Here is a 21835-nt window from a genome sequence, read left to right as displayed (position 1 = left end):
TAAAATAAATTTACTACTGCAAACCCAGGCAAAACAAACATACATATCATGTTAATAACTTTAAAATATATGAATTAAATTTAAGCCAGGTTTAATATCAAATATTTTTCCAGACCACATCATCCTAAAAAATAATTTGAGGTAGTTCTTATTTGTTTTACCATACATACACATGGTGTTATTAATAATTGTAGAGAAGACAAGACTTTTTTTGTCCTTGACAACTTTAAGGAAGCTGGAGGACAGGTAGGGGAGATATCAGGATTGGCTGGTTTTAGCTGCTTGAGTTTTTTTTCCTTCATATTAAGGTAGGGCAGTCACCCCTGCTATTTCCCCAGGATTTGGGGTGGGATTAATTTCTCCATAGCTACTGTACCTCCAGGAGGAGGATTCAGAGTGTTTAAAAGATTTATCTCCACTCCCCTGATTTGTGTGACTCAGTTGGGAATCGTCCTGCAAGTGGAAAAGTTACTGGTTCAATTACCGGTCAGAGCACATGCCTGGGTTGCAGGCCAGGTCCCCAGTTTCTCTCACAGATAAGTATTTACTTCTCTCTGCTTCCCTTCTCCTCTCTCTAAAAATACGTTTAAAAAATTTTTTTTAAAGATATCTCAGTTTTTTTTCCTCTGAGTTTACAGTCTGGGAGCAGAGTGATATCTCCCCCACCAATTGAACTATCAATTTAAATTCATTCTGAGTAGAACCCTTATGGTGTAACAACATGAAAGCTTGCACATAAGAGATCTTATCCCATTTAGTAGACCTTTGGCAAAACAATTCTAATTAGTCATTGACTTACAGTTATAAATTAACCAGTCAATTAAAATGCAACCTAATGAATTCTCTGATGGGATTAAGATTGAGCCACCCATTTCAAAACAACCAAAACAATACCTAAAGCAAAGACACAAACCTCAAACGAATACTCTCAAACTAAATTCTCTAATAGGAGAGACTAGGACATTAGTGCAAATGACCTTCACATTTTAAATGACACAACGTCCAGATGACAAAGACAGAGGATTCCTTGTGTGAACAAAACAGCAAAGAGCAAGCCAAGTCCTTAAAATATAAGAAAGCCAATAGAGGACAACTGTAGCCAAAGTGTCACTTCAGACAGACAAGAGCGCTCACAGAGCTCCCAAACAGTACAGATGAGAGCTTTGAAATGACAATTATTCAAAACCCAGAAATCCATAAACAGAACACCAAAAGCACACCCTGAATGCCACACCAGATAAATGGGATTTTTCTTAGTCACTGAGCCGTGCCTATGGCCATGTGGCACCTGTTGATTCCTGTGGAATCCCAGATAGTTCAAAGAACCCAGATAGTACAGTTGAGGGCTCCTGGTTGTGCACACCAGTGACTTTACCCAGTTTGGGCTTGACAGCCCACCAGTAATCTGTTTCCTTTCACCAATAAAACATTTCAAGGTGGCTGATGCCTTGAGAGGGAAAGCACGGAGAATCCCCAAGATAAAGAACTCTTGGCAGCTGCTGGAAAACTGCATCTCTGCAATGGTGTCAGCTGGCACAAGGTGCTGGGACTCCACCCCAGGCACTCCTGGCTGTATCTGAGTTCACTTAGCCCCATCACGGTTGCCAAATGCAGCTCCAGCTGCCCACCATTTTGAAAGCCAGTATTCCAGATGCAGGTGCTGATGTAAAGGACAGTGGTTTTATTCATGTGCTGGCAGCCGGGAAGATGAGGGATTCTTGTCTCAGAGCCCATCATAGCATCTCAGAGGAACTGTGGGAGTAGGGGAGCTAAGGAATTTCTGGCTATGTGCAGTTTCTCAGCTTTGCTCCTGGATGGTTTCAGTCTTATCTCCTGCCTGTGTCATTATGAAGTTTCATTGCTCCATCTGCAGTTTCACTGCTGATATCTGGGAATAGGACGTGCAGGCAGTGTTTCTGCTGGTTCTGATATGAGTCGCTGACATTTGCCCAATTTCTTGTGGTCAGGGTCATTCCTTGGTTAAGCAGGAGCTGCAATTGCTGATGTCTATAAAATACTTAAAAGAAAACTTCTAATACATGAATCTTATATGAGTTTGTTAGTACAGCTTATTCTATAATTAATATCTGATTGGTATATTATGTTTACTTCAGTCACTTACAATAATACCACTAGACAGTGTCTGTCTAGATTGCTTCCTCAAATTATTAATGATTTCTCAAGAAAGGAGGAAACAGTGATATTATTTCTAAGGCCAAATCTGTTCTTAATTCTTGGGTGGTTATTGAGCTATATATATTTAAATAACATTGTTTTCTCATACTACTTAGGCATCTTAAAATTTATATGCTGGAAGGAAAACAAATGACAAAAATCCAAAAAAGTATGTGAATAGTCCTGTTTTTGCTGATGTTTTGTTTTGGAGGTATTTGTTTGAAATAAAATTGTCATCATACAAGATTTAGAAACAAAGGTTTTTATTTCAGGTACTAGGGATTAGAAAGAAAGCTAATGTGACGTGGTCAAAAATATGAATTATATGATGTCTTTAGAACTTCTAATTTGGGATTAACTCATTGAAATGAGAGAGATTGCAGCCACAGGGCTTCTCACCAAAGGGTAAAATAGATTTCTTATAGGACTTGGGTGAATCCAATTTTGGTGGTATTTAGGTGAAACTTCATTATCATAAGGTCAAAGCAAAGCCTGGGCTATGTGTAAAGGAGTCAACATCAGGTCTGGACTACTAAGTGGACCTGTGGCGTCTTTTCCTTGAAAATTACAAAATTATGAGCAAGGAAGAATATTGGGTTCAGAAAACTTGAATTTGTAGCTCTGATATCTCTCTTGGAAATGTGGTCACTTAGATCCTCCTAGCAAAAGTATGATATTTCAGAAATTTTCCTTTTATTGCTTTCCAGTCATTTCCCCACCTGAGAGACAAGCATTGTTCTGATGTTTTCCATAATAGATTGGTTTTGCCTGTCTAGAACTTTATGTGAATGGAATAATCTGTATCTGAACACTAATATGTTGTTTCTTTCACTCAGCATATCTGTGAGAGTCAACTCTTTTGTTGCATCTTGCGACACTTCTTACCTTTTATTGCTAGGTAGTATTGCATTTTATCAATATAATGCAATTTATATCTATTTTCTTGTTGCTGGTTTTATGGATTTCCAGTTTTGGAGTATAATGAGGAAAGCTGCTAATGAATATTCTTGTATAAAGTTTCCTGTCTGTATATGTTTTTATTTCTCTTGCATAAATACCTAGTTGTGAAATTTCTATACCAAAGGTTAGGTGTTTGGATATATGTTTAACTTTTAAGATACTGCTGAGACTTTTCAAATTGATTCCATTTTATATTCCTATCAATAATTAATGGCAGTTTCCCTGTTGCTTCATATCCTTTCCAGTGTTTGGTGTTGGTAGTCTTTTAATCTTAGCCATTTTTGTGGATAGCATGTGGTCTTTCATAGTAGCTTTAATTTTATTATTCTGGTTACCAAAGGCATTGAACATATTTTCATGTGTTTATTGGCTATTCATATATATTCCTACATGAAGTGTCGGTTCATGTCTTTTGTCCATCTCTTTATTGGACTGTTGGTTTTATATTGTTGAGTTATAGGAGTTCTTTGTTTTTTGAGTACAAGTCTTTGTCAGACACATCTTGTTCAGATATTTTCTCCCAGTCTGTGGCACAGATACTCACTTTCTTACTGGTATCTTTTGATGAGCAGAAACTTTTATTTTGATGACGTATAATGTATTACATTTTTTCCCAATATTTTATTTAATTATTTTTAGAGAAAGGGGAAGGGAGGGAGGTAAATATCGATGCAAGAGAAAAGTATTGTTGGGTTGCCTCTTGCATACACCTCGAATGGTGACTGAACCCGCAACCCAGGCACATATCCTGACCCAAACACCTAACATTTGATATAGAAATTTCACAACTGGAAATCTAACCAGTGACTTTTTACTTTGCGGGACAATGCCCAGCCAACTGAACCACACTTTTGTAGGTTTAGTTTTTACAGTTACATTTATGATCCACTTGAAATTTATTTTTATTTATGATATGAAGTATGGATCCAGATTCATTTGCCTTCCATATGAATATGCAGTTTTTTCTGCAACATTTGTTGAAAAGACTTCTTTTTCCCATTAAATTGTTTTTGTACCTTTGTTGAAAATTATATCACTAGAAAAGTGTTGATCTGTTTCTGGGCTTGTTCCATTAATGGAATTTTTAAGAATAGCAGAAAATATAATGATTTCTTTACAATGAAAATTTAGAATCTTGCCTATTTATATCAATATCTGTATTATAATTATCAGTCACATTCAGCAAATACTTATTAGCACTGTGCTGAACTATATGGGGATATTGCCCTCAGGGAATTTAGCAGTGTAGCTGAGGAATTAACAAAATTGGTATAAACATAATGTAAAGTAATATGATTTTTTGTATTAATGCCATTGAGAGATTTTAAAATATTTTAAAGTTACCTGTATTGTGGACCTAAATCATTACAATGAATTACAATAAATCTAAAAGTAAACGATAGATGCAATTCACCCACAAAGAGGCGAAGGTAAGGACTTATAAGATGGAGATATTGGATATCAAATATAAATCTCTTTTTGGGAACTGACTAAACATCATTTATAAGTTAAAATTTTTGTCGCTGGTTCAATTCCCAGTCAGGGCACATGACTAGGTTGCACGTCAGGTCCCCAGTTGGGAACGCAAGTGAGAGGCAACCGCACAGTGACGTTTCGCTCCCTCTCTTTCTCCTTTCCCCCTCTCTAAAAATAAATAAAAAATAAAACAAAACAAACAAATAAATTATTAAAAAATTAAAATTATAAGTTAAAATTTTTGTATTTATTCTAATTGAAATACTGTTACATGTTTATGGAATTTCCTGCAGTAAATTTTTAGGCAAGAATGGGTTTATGATATGCTGTATTATTATCAGTTGTTGAATTATAAAAAAGGGCATTTTATCTCCCTATTTATTATAGTTCATCATTTTTAACATAGACGCCCCACCCCTATACACCTTTTAGCATGTTTAAAAACAAGCTGTTTGGGGGGAGGTAGAAAGGGTAAATGGGGTCAAATACACAGGGTATGGCAAAGGTAGCTTTACAGTTAATTTTACGGAAAATCATGTAATAATTAAAAAATAATAATGCAAGAATAAACTGTGTTTTGCATACTCTCAAGTGTAAACCTCCTTTTGCCCCACTCTGAATATGGCAACAGAAGGAGACATGACTGAGGGTGGTGAACACACAATGCAGTTGGTAGATAATATATTATAGAATTATATATTGGGTTGGCTAAAAAGTCCGTTTAGTTTTTCTTTAAATTAAGATACACATTTTTCATTTTCACCAATAACTATTGATTTGGATATTTTGAGAACATCGGCTCTTTCCCATGTAGTATACATCGATTGTTCTCAATTAATGTCTCGATTTGATTGCTATCAACTTCAACTGGTCTACCTGACCATGGAGCACGAAAAATCTCTAGCACGAAGCTTTGCAAACCACTTTTGACATGTTCAGTCAGTCACAGCACCTTCTCCATATATTGTGCAAATCATTTTTTGTGTTTCAGTTGCATTTTTACCTTTCTTGAAATAGTAAAGCATAATATGCCAAATATGTTGTGTATTTTCATAAAAATTCACCAGTTTTGATGTTTTTTTTAAATGCACACTGATATGACAGCTGTCACAAAACAGTCTTGACAAAATTGTTTCAAATGAAGTTAAAGACAACTAAGCGCTACTAGAGCCATCTTACAAAAAATCAAAACTTTTGGCCAACCCAATACTTGAAACATATAATCTTATTAACCGATGTTACCCAATATATTTAATAAAATTTAAAAAACAGTTTGTGATTCTCAACCAGTTTTGGCCAAGTAGTGCAGTCTACAGTAATTATCTGAATATGTATAAACTTCTTAAGTGTTGTTATATGCCTGTATAGAGTATAATAAATGCCCCTGAAAAAGAAAAAATACCCAGGGAACACTGAGGAGTATTCCTTTAACACTACATAGTGGTTGTGGGAATGGGAAAAGTAGGTTAGACCCACTTAATTGCAAAGCCTGCTTAATGTGGGACTCTTTCTTTGTTTTATGGATTCTTTTAAACATTAATCACGATGACACAGATGATTTTGTAAGGAAGAACCAGAACATAAAGAAACTTGGAGTCAGAATGATTCAAAAGATTTGGGTTATGACTTTTTATGAAAACACTGAAGTGATATATGAGAAAACCAGAAATTTCTTAAAATTGGTATGAAATATAAATTCTAAATTGTAAGAAAGCATTTACAAAATTTGATAGTAATCTTTGTGGTTTTTGTCCTTCCTTTTGTATTACTATTGATATTTATTGTGCTCTTTTATTATTTTCATGTCAAGTGGCACACTCAGTTATAGGTTAGTCTATTGCCACTTCCAAGCTCTGTGATCTCTCTGAGCATTGGTTTTGCAGCTGTAAGGTGATACTATATTTACCTAGTAGCATCATTATGTTTATTATTTTTACTTAAATTCTAAGAGCATCATTATGTTTATTATTTCTACTTAAATTCTAAGAGCCAACACATATGTATACTTGAATCTCATAACATTTTAAGTAGGCTGTTCATATATCCTTTGAAAAGTGAAACTTTGGTATTAAGATATTCTTTCTCTCTTTGATCTTTTGGCACTAGGGAACAGGTAGAAAATTTGTATTTCAGTAATAAATATAAACAATTTTATTTGTTACCTAGTGAGGCATGAGGAGACAGACAGATTAATGTCTTTTCCATATGTAAATAGTTGAACACTGTACCAGAATTAGAATGTGTATGTCAGTTATATGCTGCAACTCTATATAAAATACCTGCAAATATAACAGCCACAAATATAGCCTGATGAATGATTGTTTTGTAGGCTACTTAAATATGAATGGCATTACTGTTGATGATGTGGTTTTTTCCAAAACAATTAACAAGTCTTGGTAAAGTTATGAACAAAAATAAAATACCAGTTTCCTTGACTTTGCATAGGAGTTGTAGTTTGGAAATATTAATTTTGTCCTAAATTATCAGTGGAAAAAAGACTGTGTAAAATGGGCTTAGATTCTAGGTTACTGTAATTATAAATAGTTGTGTTTTGTTTTGTGTACTTGAATGTCCAGTTGGGAATTAAAAAGTCTAGACCAGCAGTCTTCAGCTGGGGTGCTGGGGTGCACTAGTGTGCTGAAAGAATTTTAAAAACATGTAATACCTGACTATTTATTTAGTCAGAGGCACTAAGCAATTTTCCTTAGACTGTCAAATAAAAAAAATAACAGCCAACACAACAATAGCTGTCTGGTGTGAATTAATCAAAATTATACCTTTTTTTTTTTTTGTCAGATCGGCAAAAAGTATATTTTTTGTTGTGCTGCAGGATTTTAGTAGTTTATGTGTACCCTAAAATGAAAAACATTGAAAATTGCTCATCTACCCTGTTTTTTGTTGTGTAGGTCTGTTGGGTGCATTGCAGGGTGTCTTAAAATCTTGGCCTCTTTCCACTAAATACAAGTAGTCATCTTAATCTTTTGACAACTAAAAATATTCCTTCCAATTAAAAAAAATTATTTGTTGATTTTAGAAAAGGAGGAAGGAAGAGAGAAACATCAATTTGTTGTTCCTCTTATTTATGTATTCATTGGTTGATTCTTATATATACCCTGACTGGGGATCGAATCCACAACCTTGGCTCTAACCAACTGAACTACCTGGCCAGGACTCATTTCCTCCAATATTAACAATGTCCACAGACTTTACTACCCTTATAGAGAACTATTTGTTTTATTTTATCAAAGGTGAGGAAGTCATGCACTAGAGTACAAAATGATATGCAACTTATTTGAAATCTGCACTGACTAAATTTAATTAAGATGGATAATTTGAGACTTCTAAGATGGCTGTATTGTATTTTTTATGTTTCCTAGTAAAATGAATGAAAATAAACCTGGTGACTCACAGACTCCCGGTAAGTAACTGTATTTAAAATATTTTCAAATATAATTTAAAATATTGAGATATTTTACTCTTGCTTTTTTATTATAATAAATCTTTTTAGAATGCTACTCAAACAAGAGAAATTAATTCCCTGATCCATGCTTATTTCATATATTCGTATACTCAAGAACAATATCGTGTGTGTTCATTTCAATAAAAATCTGCTATATGAAGACAAATTACCATATTTTATTTGTATTTTCCATGTATTTACCAGGTATAGTTTGTATCTGAGTAAAATGGTATTTTTTATTTAAAAATAATTTTTCTTACAAAATAAAATGCCAGTGAGAACGATTTAAACAACATAAAAGGTTAACATGAATAGGAAAAGTTACCTCTGAGTGGTCACAACAGTCTCCTCAAATAGATATAGACCTTTGTTTTTAGTTGTTTTCTTCACTTATATATTGAATTGAAACAGTGTTTATTGATTTGCTACCATAGAAAATGAGAAACTGCAACCGTTACTTTATAGTCTCCTGCCACCACTTCTCCCTTCGTCTACCCTTTTTTAGATTTTTTGATTCCCTCTCAAATTGAAGTACATATTACACTTGAAACTAGACTTTCCTATCACTTGTAGAGAATATCTGTTAACTCCACATCACGTTGGATAAGGAAATTTGTGTTCTTAAACCTTCCTCTGCTTTCTTGTTTTTACCTACAGACTCCTATTGACTATGTTAACAGTTCTGAAACTTAGTAATTCATGGCCTATCTTCATGTATTTGCCAAATACAAATACTACCTATTCTGATACTTAATATTTTTGCTAAGATTGACTCAGTTTTATATATATATATATATATAAATAGATGAAATGTTTATTTCATTATTATAATGTACTGAGTATCATTTGATATAGTAGAAGGTGATCTTAAATATAATAGGGTCAGAACAATTTTACTGAATTTTAAACATTAAAATTAAAAAAACAAAAACCAAGTACAAATAAAAACAAAACTAATCTAATTATAAATGTGTGCCTGAAACCTGGTCTGTCCTACATTCAGGGTCCTCTTACTGGGTGAAGGGAGGAGAGGAACAAATGAAATGCCACAGACTCACAGTCTATAGCAAGTGCACGCTCATTCACGCATACATCATGAGGATTCCTCTTCTGTAGTCTCAGCTAATTCCTTGTATTCCTCTTTCTCTTGATAACTGCATGCACACTTAACATAAAAGTATAGGCACTGGGGATGAAGACTTTAAGGTGGGAGCTACTGGTATAAGATGTCCAATAAACAATGGCAATTTGCTGGAGTTAATGTGGTCAGTTCCTTTATATGGGGAAGGCAGGGGAGCTGAACTCATAAGATTGGAGGAAGAGACTTTCAGTTATGGCTTATCTTATTAAACTGGAGTGAGGAGGGTAAATATAGGGGGTGTATATCACAGTGTTAAATTTTAGTTCATGATGTTTGTTTCTAGTCCTGCAGTCTATTTAGTGACTAGCTTGTTAAACATATAACACCTTTTTAACACATAACATCCATCCTCAATTAAAGTAAGACTACCTGCTGTTACAGGTAAACCCCAAAGTCTTAATAGTTTAATACAATAAAAGTTTATTATGTGCTCATGTTACAGTCCAGTGTGGATTACTTAGGGGAGATGGGACAGATAGGGAGTTTCTGTTCCATGCAGTCATTTAGAGATTCAGGCTGCTTCCATCTTGTATTGATCTGCCACCTTGAGATCCTCAGTCTTTTTGCTTCAGCTAGTGATTTTCTCATTTTTAACTTAGTATGTTATTAGAAACTTTTTGTGCACACAAACATCACAAGATAGAAAGGACTGATAATTATACTACTAACACTTAGTTCTACCTATGTGCCACACTCTTTCAATTATATTACCGTATACTATCCCATTTAATTCTCATTAAGACACAGTATGAGGGAGGTACTGTTGTCTTCATTTTTAAGAGAAGGAAACAGCCGTAAAGTATTTATGTGACCTGTCCAAGGTTACACAGTGAGAGTGTAGAGCTGAGTCTTAACTCACATCTCCCTGATTCTACAATTGCATTTTTAATATTATTTTTATTATTTTGTTTTTATTGATCTCACTAATATTTATTAAAAACCTGTTCTGTTCCCAGTACTGTCCACTGGAAGAAATGTAGATGGTAACAAAGAGATCGTACACATTTTTAACCTTATGGTAGAGAAAGTAAGTCATGCATACACAATAAAGGCGCTAAAACCAAGCAACACTATAAAAAATCTCATGGAGGAGGATTTTGCTCTTAGAATTGTTTGAATTAAAGAAGCAGTATGAGATGTTTGGGTTAAGACAATCTTTGAAGAAATCTTTGAAGAATTCATCTTGAAAGTTGAAAGCCTATGGAGGGTCCAGACAAAGACAAGAGAGGAAATGAGGGGGACACCTTATGCTTGGGCAGTGCCCATTTCTTCCCACTACATCATCTTCCTTCCTAAATCTTCTCTCGTCCTATGCTCAGGGAAACCAGAAATGTCAGTGTGCATCTGTGTGGCCCAGTAATTGAGGGCTAGTGCTAATTTACATTTTGGTTATATTTGGTTATATTTACTATTCTGCTTTCAGTCTGCTTAGACTGGGATCTGTATTCAGAGGTAAAGAAAGGAATTGAACATTTCTCTGAGAGCACTGTTGACTTGTGTAAAATACTAACTAATCTGACTTTATAGGAAAGGAATGAAGTGGTTGAGGGACATGCTAATTGGTGAGTAAGAGATAGAGGCAGGATTTAAAGGTGGTGTGGATCCTTTCAGCCTTGTGGAAATGCATCTGGGAGGCTCTCTGGATGCTGTACTCACCCATATGCAGTGGCAGTCTGTTCTTGTCATGGGTGCCCTGCAGAACCTGCAGCTTGCGTCGAGAGCTCCTTCTGAAAGCAATGATCAGATTCACTGTGGACTGTAAAAGAGGTACTTCATCATTTTTTAAAAGGGATATGAGCAGGAATGTTGGAAGCTTCTGAATTATTTAGAGCCTGCCATCTTGCCTTGGCCTCACAAAGGAGAATGACAGCATTGTCATGGTGGTTTCAATGTATGTAATGGTGGAAATATCAATGTTGGATTTGGGAGCTTCTCTGAATTGCCTGTAATCTGGTAAGCTATAAGTAGCTTGCTGAGAATAGTAAACCCTCAATTTTTTTTCCACCCATCATTGCAGATAGGTGTTTGGTATCTCATTATATTAAAAAATCATATTTCATTTACATTTGAGAAATGTAGTCTAATGATAAAATTATCAACTTGAGCTATTTTTTCCAAAGTCATTCATATGAAAGATTATAAGACATCACATGGACATAGTTAGATTTGGCTCACTCTTATTTCCGATAATGTCACAGAACAATTTTACCTTATTTTGAGATATTTTCAGTGAGATACTTGGAAATTTGGATAAGACTGTTCAATCAAGACACATTGATAAAAAGGGCTTGGCAGCAGCAGCATCTTACAATTACATAACTCCTCTTTCATTCTTTTTTAGCCACTCATGGTTCTCTTTTGTCTCAGTTGCTCTAGATTCCTGTGGGCTTTCTCCTTTCTTTAACACAATGCTTAGGCTCATATTTCCAGGACTGTTTTCTCTGAACCCATCTTTGGTCACATCACTGCCAAGTCAGAAGTCTTCACTGACTCCTATTTGCTCCCCAAATTAATTACAAACTCCTCACGGTAGTAATTAGGGATGTCCTGTGTGATCACCATCCAGAATAAGAAGTAGAATAGAAACAGCACCCAAAAGTTGTCCCTGTTATTGTTGTCCTCATGCTGTTCCACAAGAGTAATATCTGACCTTAAATCTTCTTTTGCTTATTGTTATGTTCATGAGATTCATCCATGTTATTGATTACAGTGGTAGTTCATGGCTGTGAAGCATTATTTGCATACTTCCATCAGCAAATTGGGTGTGCCTAAGGCTCTTCTGCATGTGGCTTGGAGAGTGATGAAGTTCCTTCAAGCATAAGCTAGTCATGGCAGACATGGAAGGTTCAGGATGGCCCTTCTGAGACCTTCAGTTTCTGTCCAGACCTCCTCAGGAACGAGAAACAATGCACATGAGTGAGCAGACCAGCACACGTTAAAATAGAGTATTCCCTCACTTATCGCGGGTATTACGTTCTAGACCCCCCAGCGATAGGTGTAAATCTGCTGAGTAGGAACCTTACATTTATTTTAGTATTTATATATATTTTAAGGCTTTATAAACCCTTCCCACACACTTATAAACCATTCCCAATCCCTTATTAACTTTTCCCACTCCCTGATTAACCTTTTCCACACTTCTATAAACACTATTTATGTTCTTAAACATATTCTACACTCTTAAACCTACATAACTTTAACAACATACGTATACAGTACCGCAAAATCCTGCGATATAGTGAAAAATCTGCAATAAATAATTAAATATAATATTTTTTTAAATCCCGTGATACAGTGAGGCCGCGATAAGTGAACCGCGATATAGAGAGGGACTACTGTAGCTCTGATTTAGAACAAGCTTCTCCAACTTTTTTCTAACATTATTATTGTTGTAAAATGCACATTATATAAAATTCACCATTGTATCTGTTTTGAAGTGTATAATTTGGTGGCATTTAGTACATTTATAATTGTGTACAACCACTAGTTCCAAAACATTTTCATCACCGTTAAAGGAAACTGTTCCCATTAGGTAGTCACTTCTTATTTCCCCCGTACCCAGCCCCTGGGAACCACCAATCTGCTTTTACTCTTGTCACCTGCTTGCCCTCTGTTAGCCTTTGCTTCAAGCTGCTGCAGCTAGTATATTTGTCTTAAGTGCTTTTGACAGACGGTCAGACTCCAGCCTTGAGAAAGTTCTGAGGTAAGCAAAACGAGGGCAAGCATGTGAGAGCATCCCTCAGCCACCACACAGGTCAGAACAGTCACATTTCTTTGAGAACAAAGTCCATATTACCTCCTCTTAGACAATCGACACCAGGAACATGGACCATTGTACGTAAGGCCATTGCCCAGTTGGAGATCAGGGGGTGATTGGTGGGTAAGTTAAAATTCCACAAAGCTCTCATCAAAATATAGCAACTTGTTTCTTTATTTAGCATTTTTCTGATTGTTGTAAGTTTTTAATTAGATTTCAAAGTTTCTGAAATTGATTCTGACAGTTTTTGCCTCTTGGTTGTTGCTTTAATGGAGTTTTAAAGACTCCTAGTCCATTGTTTTTAGTGTGTAACCATGCAAGTTGCCATTTTAACTATACACTGGAACTCATTAAAAATTAATGAGTAAAAAGTGTGAAGTCACATTATTTTAGAAGTAGATGTAGAAAATTTTAAGTTACCGATAATGTGATTTGCTCATACGGAGAGAATTGAACACATCAATTGAGGAAAGCACTAATTCCATAGATTTTTTTTTAATTTAAAAAATGTTTTTGTATCTGTTTACTTTTTTACTGTTAGCTTGTGTTTTCTGTCGAAAAAGTGACGACTGTCCTAATAAATATGGAGAAAAGAAAACTAATGAGAAATGGAATCTCACTGTACATTATTATTGCTTGGTGAGTATAATTTATAATTAAATCTTAGAAATTTGATATTCTTCTAAAGAAGAGAATTATATACTATGAATCGTTTCTGAGAATTGGATAAATAATTTAATGTCTCTAGGTTTCATTTCACCTATATGTAAAAATAAGGTTTTCATTTGTCAAATTCTAAGATTCTGAAATTACTTGGAACATATAAAGAACTGTCATCATTACCTGTTTATTTTTATCTAACCCTTTAGGGCCTAATTGAAAAAAGGAGAAAATAGTTCGGTCTCTAAGGGAATTGTTCCTTTTACCACTTTCTCTTGTTTTCATTGTTGCTAGTGATAAATCTCATAAAAGACTTGTTTGTAGGTTCAGGCAGTAGAAGAAAAGCATTTTATTTCACAGAGACTCTGGAAAGGAAAATTCTGACTATAGGTAATAAGTATTTGCAGAAAAGGAAATAGGTTAATTTATGGGGGGTCACTCAAAAGAAAAAAACGTGATTTTATACTGAAAATCCGTTTTTAATTTGTTCCCCCTTCTCTCCACCTACTTCTCCTCTCACTGAATTTGTGTCTTAAGTTCTTACTTTCTGGGTGCCTCTGCAGGACTGTCCATAGTAGCATGGACTCTGGCTTCCCCCAGGGCAAGTGATGAAAAAGAAAGAGGGGATAGATACACCAAGATAGAATCATACAACCTAATCTTCACAGTCACATACCACTGTCACTTTGCATTATGCTCTTTGTTAGAAGCAAAGTCATTAAGTAGCCCACACTCAAGGGGAAGAGGAATAGGTTGATACTTCACATCTTAAAGGAAGGAGTATCAACAAATTTGTGGACATATTTTTATGCCCACCACAGTATCCATGCTAAAACTCTTTAGTTGCTTCCTTGAGAAAACATCTAACATATTCCTTGTTGGCTCTCTTAAGACTACAGTTTTGTGTCTCAGTTACCCTATGGGTTAAATAGACTTGTAGAGTGGCCTAAGAGACTAATTACTTCAAGACTCAAGGGAACTTGAAGTTGGCATTCCAAATTTGTTTGTAAATTAGGGTGTATTATATTTTGCATGGCGCAAGAAAACGTTTTCATTTTTCTAAGAGTATTTCAGTTTTTAAAAAATATTTTACTTTATATTTGATTTTCGAGAGGGGGGTAGGCAGGAAGAAAGAGAAGGTGAGAAACATCAATGTGAGAGAGAAACATCGATTGGTTGCCTTCTGTACATGGCCCAGGGGACTGAACCTGCAACTCAGGCATGTGCCCAGGCTGAGAATCAAATTGGTGACCTTTCAGTTTGCAGGACGATGCCCAAGCAACTGAGCCACACCAGCTGGGACTGTTCGACTTTTTATGTAGTAGAATTATGAGAGCTACTTTATTTGTTAGTGGGATATTTTTTTTCATAGCTAATTCCTAAGTAATGTCTATCACTTGGTTTTCTTTAGGATATATTATATTGATTAAAATAAGCCTCTTTAATCACAAATGTGAAGTATTTTTGAATTATTTAATATGTTCAAAAAGATACTGACCCTGGGCTCAACACTTACAAGATTCTATTTGTTGTGAACAGGAAAGTATAATAATGTTACAAATGACAATGGAGTGTTAGAGCTGAAAGAGACTTAGAGATATCTAGTCTAGTACAGTGTTTTTATTTTCGTGTTCAAGGTCAGAGACATTAAATTACTTGGTTCGGGGTCCAGAAAGTTGGACACAGAGCCTGGTTTGCAAGTCAAGATTTCTTATTCACAGTCCCATTTTTTTTCTTGTTTCATGCTCCTTTAACATATTTAAGCTGAAGTTAAAAATCAGATTTTTCAAAATTAAACATTTATGTTAATTACGATTCAATAGGTTTCCCTGTAAATATGCCTTTTATGATTCAGTATCCAGTAGATTTACAATTAGCCTGAAATATCACTAATAATCTCTATTATCTCCATACTATTTACTGTTAACTATATTTACAACTTTCAGTATTTACCCCCCCTTTCTCCCTAAAGCCTAAATATAGGTATTTTTTGTTGTCCTTCCTTCCTTCCTTCTTCTGTTCTTTTCTGAAATACCTTAGAGACAGTTTGGTTATATAAACTATTAATATACAGTGTCTTTCAAATTAAAGAATGTGAGTAACTTCTTACTTTGATCTTGAAAAATACCTATTAAAGTTAAGAGGTGCTTGACATTTGAGTTGTTTTATGCTTATTTTTATTAAAGTATTATAGATAGATAGATTTTATTCCAAACTAGTTTTTTAGAGCTCATTTTCTAATTGAGAATATATTCATAGTTGATGTCAAGTGGAATTTGGCAGAGAGGTAAAGAAGAAGAAGGAGTTTATGGTTTTCTAATAGAAGACATAAGGAAAGAAGTAAATAGAGCTTCCAAACTGGTAAGTAAATTATTTTACTCATAACACTAAATATCATAAATATTGCCAATACATGGGAAGTCTTCTTCATCAGTTTCTCCACTAGAAATTTTTAAGACTTTGATTTTATGTTCCAGTGCTTGCTTTTGTCAAATATGGTGAATTTTAGAACATTTGTATTCTTGCAACTCAAAGGGAACTTAACCACCCCTGGATAATATATGTGACAATGTTTATTTTACTTCCTTATAGCCCAACTGACCCATCATTTTACCCACTCTTTTAAAAATTTATTTATTTATAAGAGAGAGAAAGACATCAGTTTGTTGTTCCACTTATTTATGCATTTATTGGTCGATTCGTGTATCAAACCCACAACCTTGGCATATGGGGATGACACTCTAACCAACTGAGCTACCCGGCTTGGAAATTTCCCTCACTCTCCATCAGAATTATGAACAGACTTCCACTCTGCTATTTTTCAAACTTCAATCCTGAAACAATCCAACCATTCACTTTTCATTCTTACACCTCAGCTGCTGGGTTGGAAAGATGGTTTGAGGTAAAAATTACACAATTATATAGACCAATAATTTATGATCTCCACACCTCTGTGGCCCTTCTGTAACATTGTATGCTTGTGTTCAGTGTCTTCTCCTGTTCTCCAAGGTAAGTATTCTAAACTCTATCTCCTCATTCACTTAATTATAATGTGTTCATCTTCTGTGTGACAGCTACTAGATGATGTGCAAGGAAAGCACTGTAACAGGTCTCCATGGGTCTGAGTAGAAATAATGAAAGTGAGAGAATGAAAAAGTTAAAAATGAAGATAGAGTAATGGTCTACAATCTGCAACAGATAATTAAAATGTTGTTTGTTCCCTATTTTAGTTGAGGCAAAGAAATGGAGGCAATTATTTTTTAAGGTGCTGAGGATGCTGAGGACTCAATGGTAAAATAGAGGCTTTAGAGCGCAAGAGAAACCTGGGAGACAGTGTATCAGTAACATTTATCTAAGGGCCACATGTATCAAAATTCCTCAGCCTCCTGATGATAGTGAACATGTGAAAGATGGTCTCTAAAGGTCCCCGTACAGTTTGGAAATACCTGTTTTCTTAAAACATCTAAATTCTCTCTTGAGAGAATTGTGAACCTTTGAAAATACTGTATCTTGATTCTGAAGAGGTATCTCCATTTGTGACCTTAAACTAGAATTCTATATGTCATTTTACTGGGAGGACATCAGGTTGGCAGAGTATTCTCCTGTGACTTGGTGGTGTTTGAGGAATTAATATTAACACTATGATATCTTCATCAGTGACCATTATAATGGCCATCTCAAGGATTCCAAGATGTTTTAGGTACTGCTCTGTGCTTTAGTAATGACTGTTTCATCTGATAGTCTTTCTGTTTGTACACCACTATTGTATTTCAGTTAGTGGCAGTGGCATTATGTTTCTTTCCTAGAGTTGTCATAATAAATGACCACAAATCAGTTGCTTAAAACAGAAATTTATTCTCTCACAATTCTGAAGACTAGAAGTTCCAAATTAAGCTGTCAGAAGAATTGACTCCTGGAAGCTCTGAGGGAGAATCCATTCCCTGCTTCTCTCCAAGCTTCTGGTGGCTGCTGGCATCCTTTGCTTGGTTTGTGGCAGCATAACTTCAGTCTCTGCTGCCGTCTTCACAGGGTCTTCCCCTCTGTGTGTCTCTGTGTTAAATATTCCCCTCTGTTCACTTACAAAGGCACCAGTCATTTGATTTAGGAACCACTCTGATCCAAGGTACTCTCATCTTGAGATCTTTTAACTTAATTTACAAAGACCCTAGTTCCATATACGGTCACATTCATGCTGGTACCAGGAATTAAGACTTGAACATGTCTTTTTTGGGCTCACTGCTTAATTTACTATGGGTATCTAACACTTTTGTTTGCTTAGGATAAAGTGATCCTAGCCAGTTTTTCTACAGATTGGTTTCTAGTATTCTTTTACTGGTTTTTTTTTTTTTTTTTTTTTGTGAATATTTCCTAATTATGTAATTTCTGTTGAAATTTGAATGAGACTTTCAGATATAGCCATTATGTTTATAAACCCTTCTGTTTTTTTAGCAAGTATGAAGGAAAAGAGGCTTTTCTTTCTCACTCACAGATTATAGATGTTCCCTATATTAGAAATTATTGTAGGAGTGAATCTTCAGTGTCTTCAGGTTGTTCCTGAGTAGAACAATTTTTTCAGGAAATTTCTGTAATATACCATCATCACAGCTGTATGATGAAAATAATTTTCAGACTCCACAAAAGGAATATTCATTTATACCTAGGTCATATTATTGTGCTCAAATTTTCTGTGTTATGGCCCTTATTTTCTTATTTTCTTCTAGAAATGCTGTGTTTGCAAGAAAAATGGTGCTTCAATTGGATGTGTTGCACCTCGATGTAAACGAAGTTATCATTTCCCATGTGGACTTCAGAGAGAATGTATTTTTCAATTCACTGGCAATTTTGCGTGAGTTAACTGTTGAATAAAAGAGATGATGTTTAAAGAAAAGTGGAAAAGGGATATGTGTATTCCAATGATATAATTTCTTTGTTAAAATTTTTTTTCAAAGCTGCACTGAGTTTATACACTAAATATGTAGTGTATAAATATATATTATAAAGGGAATATATATGGGGTCACTTATCTGCAGAGTCCTGAGAATTGCTTTGTCTGAAATGGGTTTATTTACCTTCAGCTTTCAGCTCTAGGATATCATATGGAACTGTTCGTGTGTATCATAGTTAATGAAAATGTTCACCTTATGTAATTTTAGATTTTTATATCACTCTTTAGATTTAATTGTCCAGTTTTCTTTCACAGAGGCATATTTATTTCTCATTGAGTAAATTAAAGGTATAAACATTTGGTGGAATCCAAAAAATGAATATCATGCCCTGGATGCTCCTGAAAATATTGCTTCCTGAATACAGCTTTAATCAAAATTTTATGAATTTTGATATTTGGTATCTTGAGTGTTGTATTTATTTTAGTCTTTGTGTTCTTGGCAAAGTTAATGAATTTTTACTATGTACAAAAACTGCAGTTTTGATAATACAAATGGAAATAAATTTAGTGGGTTAAGAATGTTATTATTTGCATTTTATTTGTTAAGTGATTAAGTTCTTTTAATTTTGTACAGTGGTGAATACAGTGATGTGTATATTCTGATTTACATTTGGAAAGTTCAATTCACCATGGTAATAGGTTGTGAAACTGATTTATAGAACTAAGGTTCCAGTCTAATGTAGGTTAGTTATCAGAGAGAGATGAATAAATTTTTTCTTGTAAATGTGAATTGTAATGCTAGCTTAGTTGTGCTTTGTAATTTATTAGATGTTGGTTTTAAATAATCTACATTTTTAGGTCATTTTGTTGGAACCATCGACCTGTTCAAATAATTACACCTAATAATTATAGAGACTCCGTACCATGTACCATTTGCTTGGAATTTATTGAGCCCATTCCAACTTATAAAATATTACGAAGTCCATGTTGTAAGAATGCTTGGTTTCATAGAGACTGTTTACAGGTAAGGTGTTTTGTAAATTTTTTCTGATATAAAATCTGTTGCTTGCTAATTTGAATTTAAATTTGGAAAGAATTAATGTGTATTTTAGCTCATACTATTTGTAAGTTGTAAAACAGTTTTATTGAAGCATATTTTATATATATAATTTACCCTTTACAAATATACAATATTTTATAATACTTTACTACTCTTTAGTGCATATTTACCTGAGGATTTGTTTGTATTTCACAATGAATAAAAAGAAGATTTTAATTCCCAAGTTATTTACATATTTAAGCATACAAAACCAGGATAAGTGAGATGATTATTTAACTGTAAGTTCAGTTATTTAAATGTTAGAGGCATTTTTTTCTTGTATGTCAAACTTGATAACAAGTTTTCAAGTAAATAAAATAACATTAAACCTGACATTAAACAATTTAATATTCTATTCAGAAGATACTTGAAAGTTAAAAAGATATCAGTTATTAATAACATCAGATATGTAGTATATAAGTATGAAAGTACCACCTGATAAACAATTAATAGAATGCCAAATAACAAAGGACTTACTTAAATTTAATACTGTTTTTTAAAGCTTGTCTTTGTTACTGTTTACTAAAATGAAATGTCACTACTGATTACAGATTATCCACAAAAGTATTTTTTAAAGTTAGGAGATACTGTAAATCCTCTTATGTTCCAATAATTTTAAAAATACACTAGTCAAAGTAGTAAAGCTTATTTGATTACTTTTCATTTTTTTGTATGAGCCTTGAACATTTATATTTAGGACTATTCAGTGAAAAGTGGTAGGATGGAGCCTATTTTGTTGGGTAAATATTAGAAATTCTGTTAATTCTTGTAAAGAAGTGTTTGTAAAAGGATCTAGAGGGTAAAGTTTATACGTGCTTAGGCAAATTTCATGTTTTTACCACTACAAATGATACATTAGGATTTTGTGAGGAGAAACTATAGATTAATATTTTTTAAAATGATGAAAACTTTTCACTCTGAGTATGTATAAAATTGTCACTATTCTTGTTCTGTTTGGATTTCTCCATCGCTGCTCTGGTCTTACTGGTATCATCTCTATGTTCTATGGTGTTTTTTCCCTCCATGCTAAACACTTACTTTCTCATATTATGTCCTGTACTTACTAAGAGCATGACATCTATTACAATTGGTTGTAGGCCCTTTAGGTTCAGAGATTTCAATAACTTGTTGTTTTTCTACCACATAATGTGTGTGTGTGTGTGTGTGTGTGTGTGTGTGTGTGTGTGTGTGTGTGTGAGATATTTGCTACTTGTTTGAACCTGGATTCCTCTTTGTTCACTTATTTCTTCGCAGAGCACAAAGCATTCCCAAGTCTGTCAGATCTTTCTAATAAATACGTTTGGGTGTCCTTTTTTGTTGCTGTTCTCTGCCTTCTATGTGATTTAACTTCAGGCACTTTTTTTTTTAACTAGAGTTCTCCTGCATGCCTTATTTCTTATCATTTCTTCACACTGCTGGCTTTGATTCACCTGTTAAGCCTCATTACTTAGTTCAAAATGGCCAGCATGTAATTCCTAAGTATATTGTTAGTTTTCTAGTCACATGTGCTTTCTGTTACCACTGAGACTTGATATATGCTATTTTCTAGTTTTATAATGTCTTTTGTCCCATTTTCCTGGCAGACCCCTGTATCTTCTTCCAAAATTAGCTTTGATGTCACCATCCCTGTGACATTTTTGTCAGGCTCTTACATAGACTGAGGTACTTCTTCTTCCTCTCTCTTCCATGTATGTACTTAAAAACTTTTCCTTTAAGTAAAATCCAAGTCATTTTATATTTTTATTTTTGGTACATAGCATAGTGCTTGGCACCTATATAGAAGGGGTTAAATATTTGTTAAATGAATGTGTGGTACCGGATTTTTTTTTTTTTTTTTTTTTTTTTTTTTTAAACTGGGGATTGGCTACTCCTTCTAGTAGGTTTATAGTTTTCTGTCTCCTTCTGGATGCTCTCTGCCTGCTGCTTCTGTACTGGTATTTGCTGAAGAGTAAGAATAGGTTTTATACTTTTCCCCTCTTAAGAGGAAAACTAACAGATTGACTTAGGAATAGAATCAAGGATACTTTTTATGTAACACTTATTTAAACCTCTTTCCTACATGAAGTAACTCAAGATTTTTACTGTTTTATTTATAGAGATAGGCAACATAGTATTTGGGAACAGAAATGATATTAGACACTGAAGGTTTGAGAATAATATATGGGTAAATATATAGTAAATCTAAGAACAGTCAATTCATTAGCTTAATTATTTTGACCTTT

At 34.3% G+C, this 21835-nt stretch overlaps 1 protein-coding gene across 1 annotated transcript in view; it reads left to right on the top strand.

Annotated features, from left to right (window-relative positions):
- Positions 1 to 21835, top strand: part of G2E3 (G2/M-phase specific E3 ubiquitin protein ligase) — a 61802-nt gene that overhangs the window by 19376 nt on the left and 20591 nt on the right. The window contains exons 3-7 of the mRNA XM_090270170.1: positions 7989 to 8029; positions 13511 to 13608; positions 15889 to 15990; positions 18351 to 18475; positions 19373 to 19538. Of these exons, the coding sequence (XP_090126296.1) occupies positions 7993 to 8029; positions 13511 to 13608; positions 15889 to 15990; positions 18351 to 18475; positions 19373 to 19538 (528 nt within the window). The 5' untranslated portion in view covers positions 7989 to 7992. The remainder of the gene's footprint in view (positions 1 to 7988; positions 8030 to 13510; positions 13609 to 15888; positions 15991 to 18350; positions 18476 to 19372; positions 19539 to 21835) is intronic.

The sequence above is a fragment of the Furipterus horrens genome, unplaced genomic scaffold (assembly GCF_987537825.1).
Source record: "Furipterus horrens unplaced genomic scaffold, mFurHor1.1.pri manual_scaffold_3, whole genome shotgun sequence".
Lineage (NCBI taxonomy): Eukaryota > Metazoa > Chordata > Mammalia > Chiroptera > Furipteridae > Furipterus > Furipterus horrens.
This window is presented reverse-complemented; position numbering and strand designations above follow the sequence as displayed.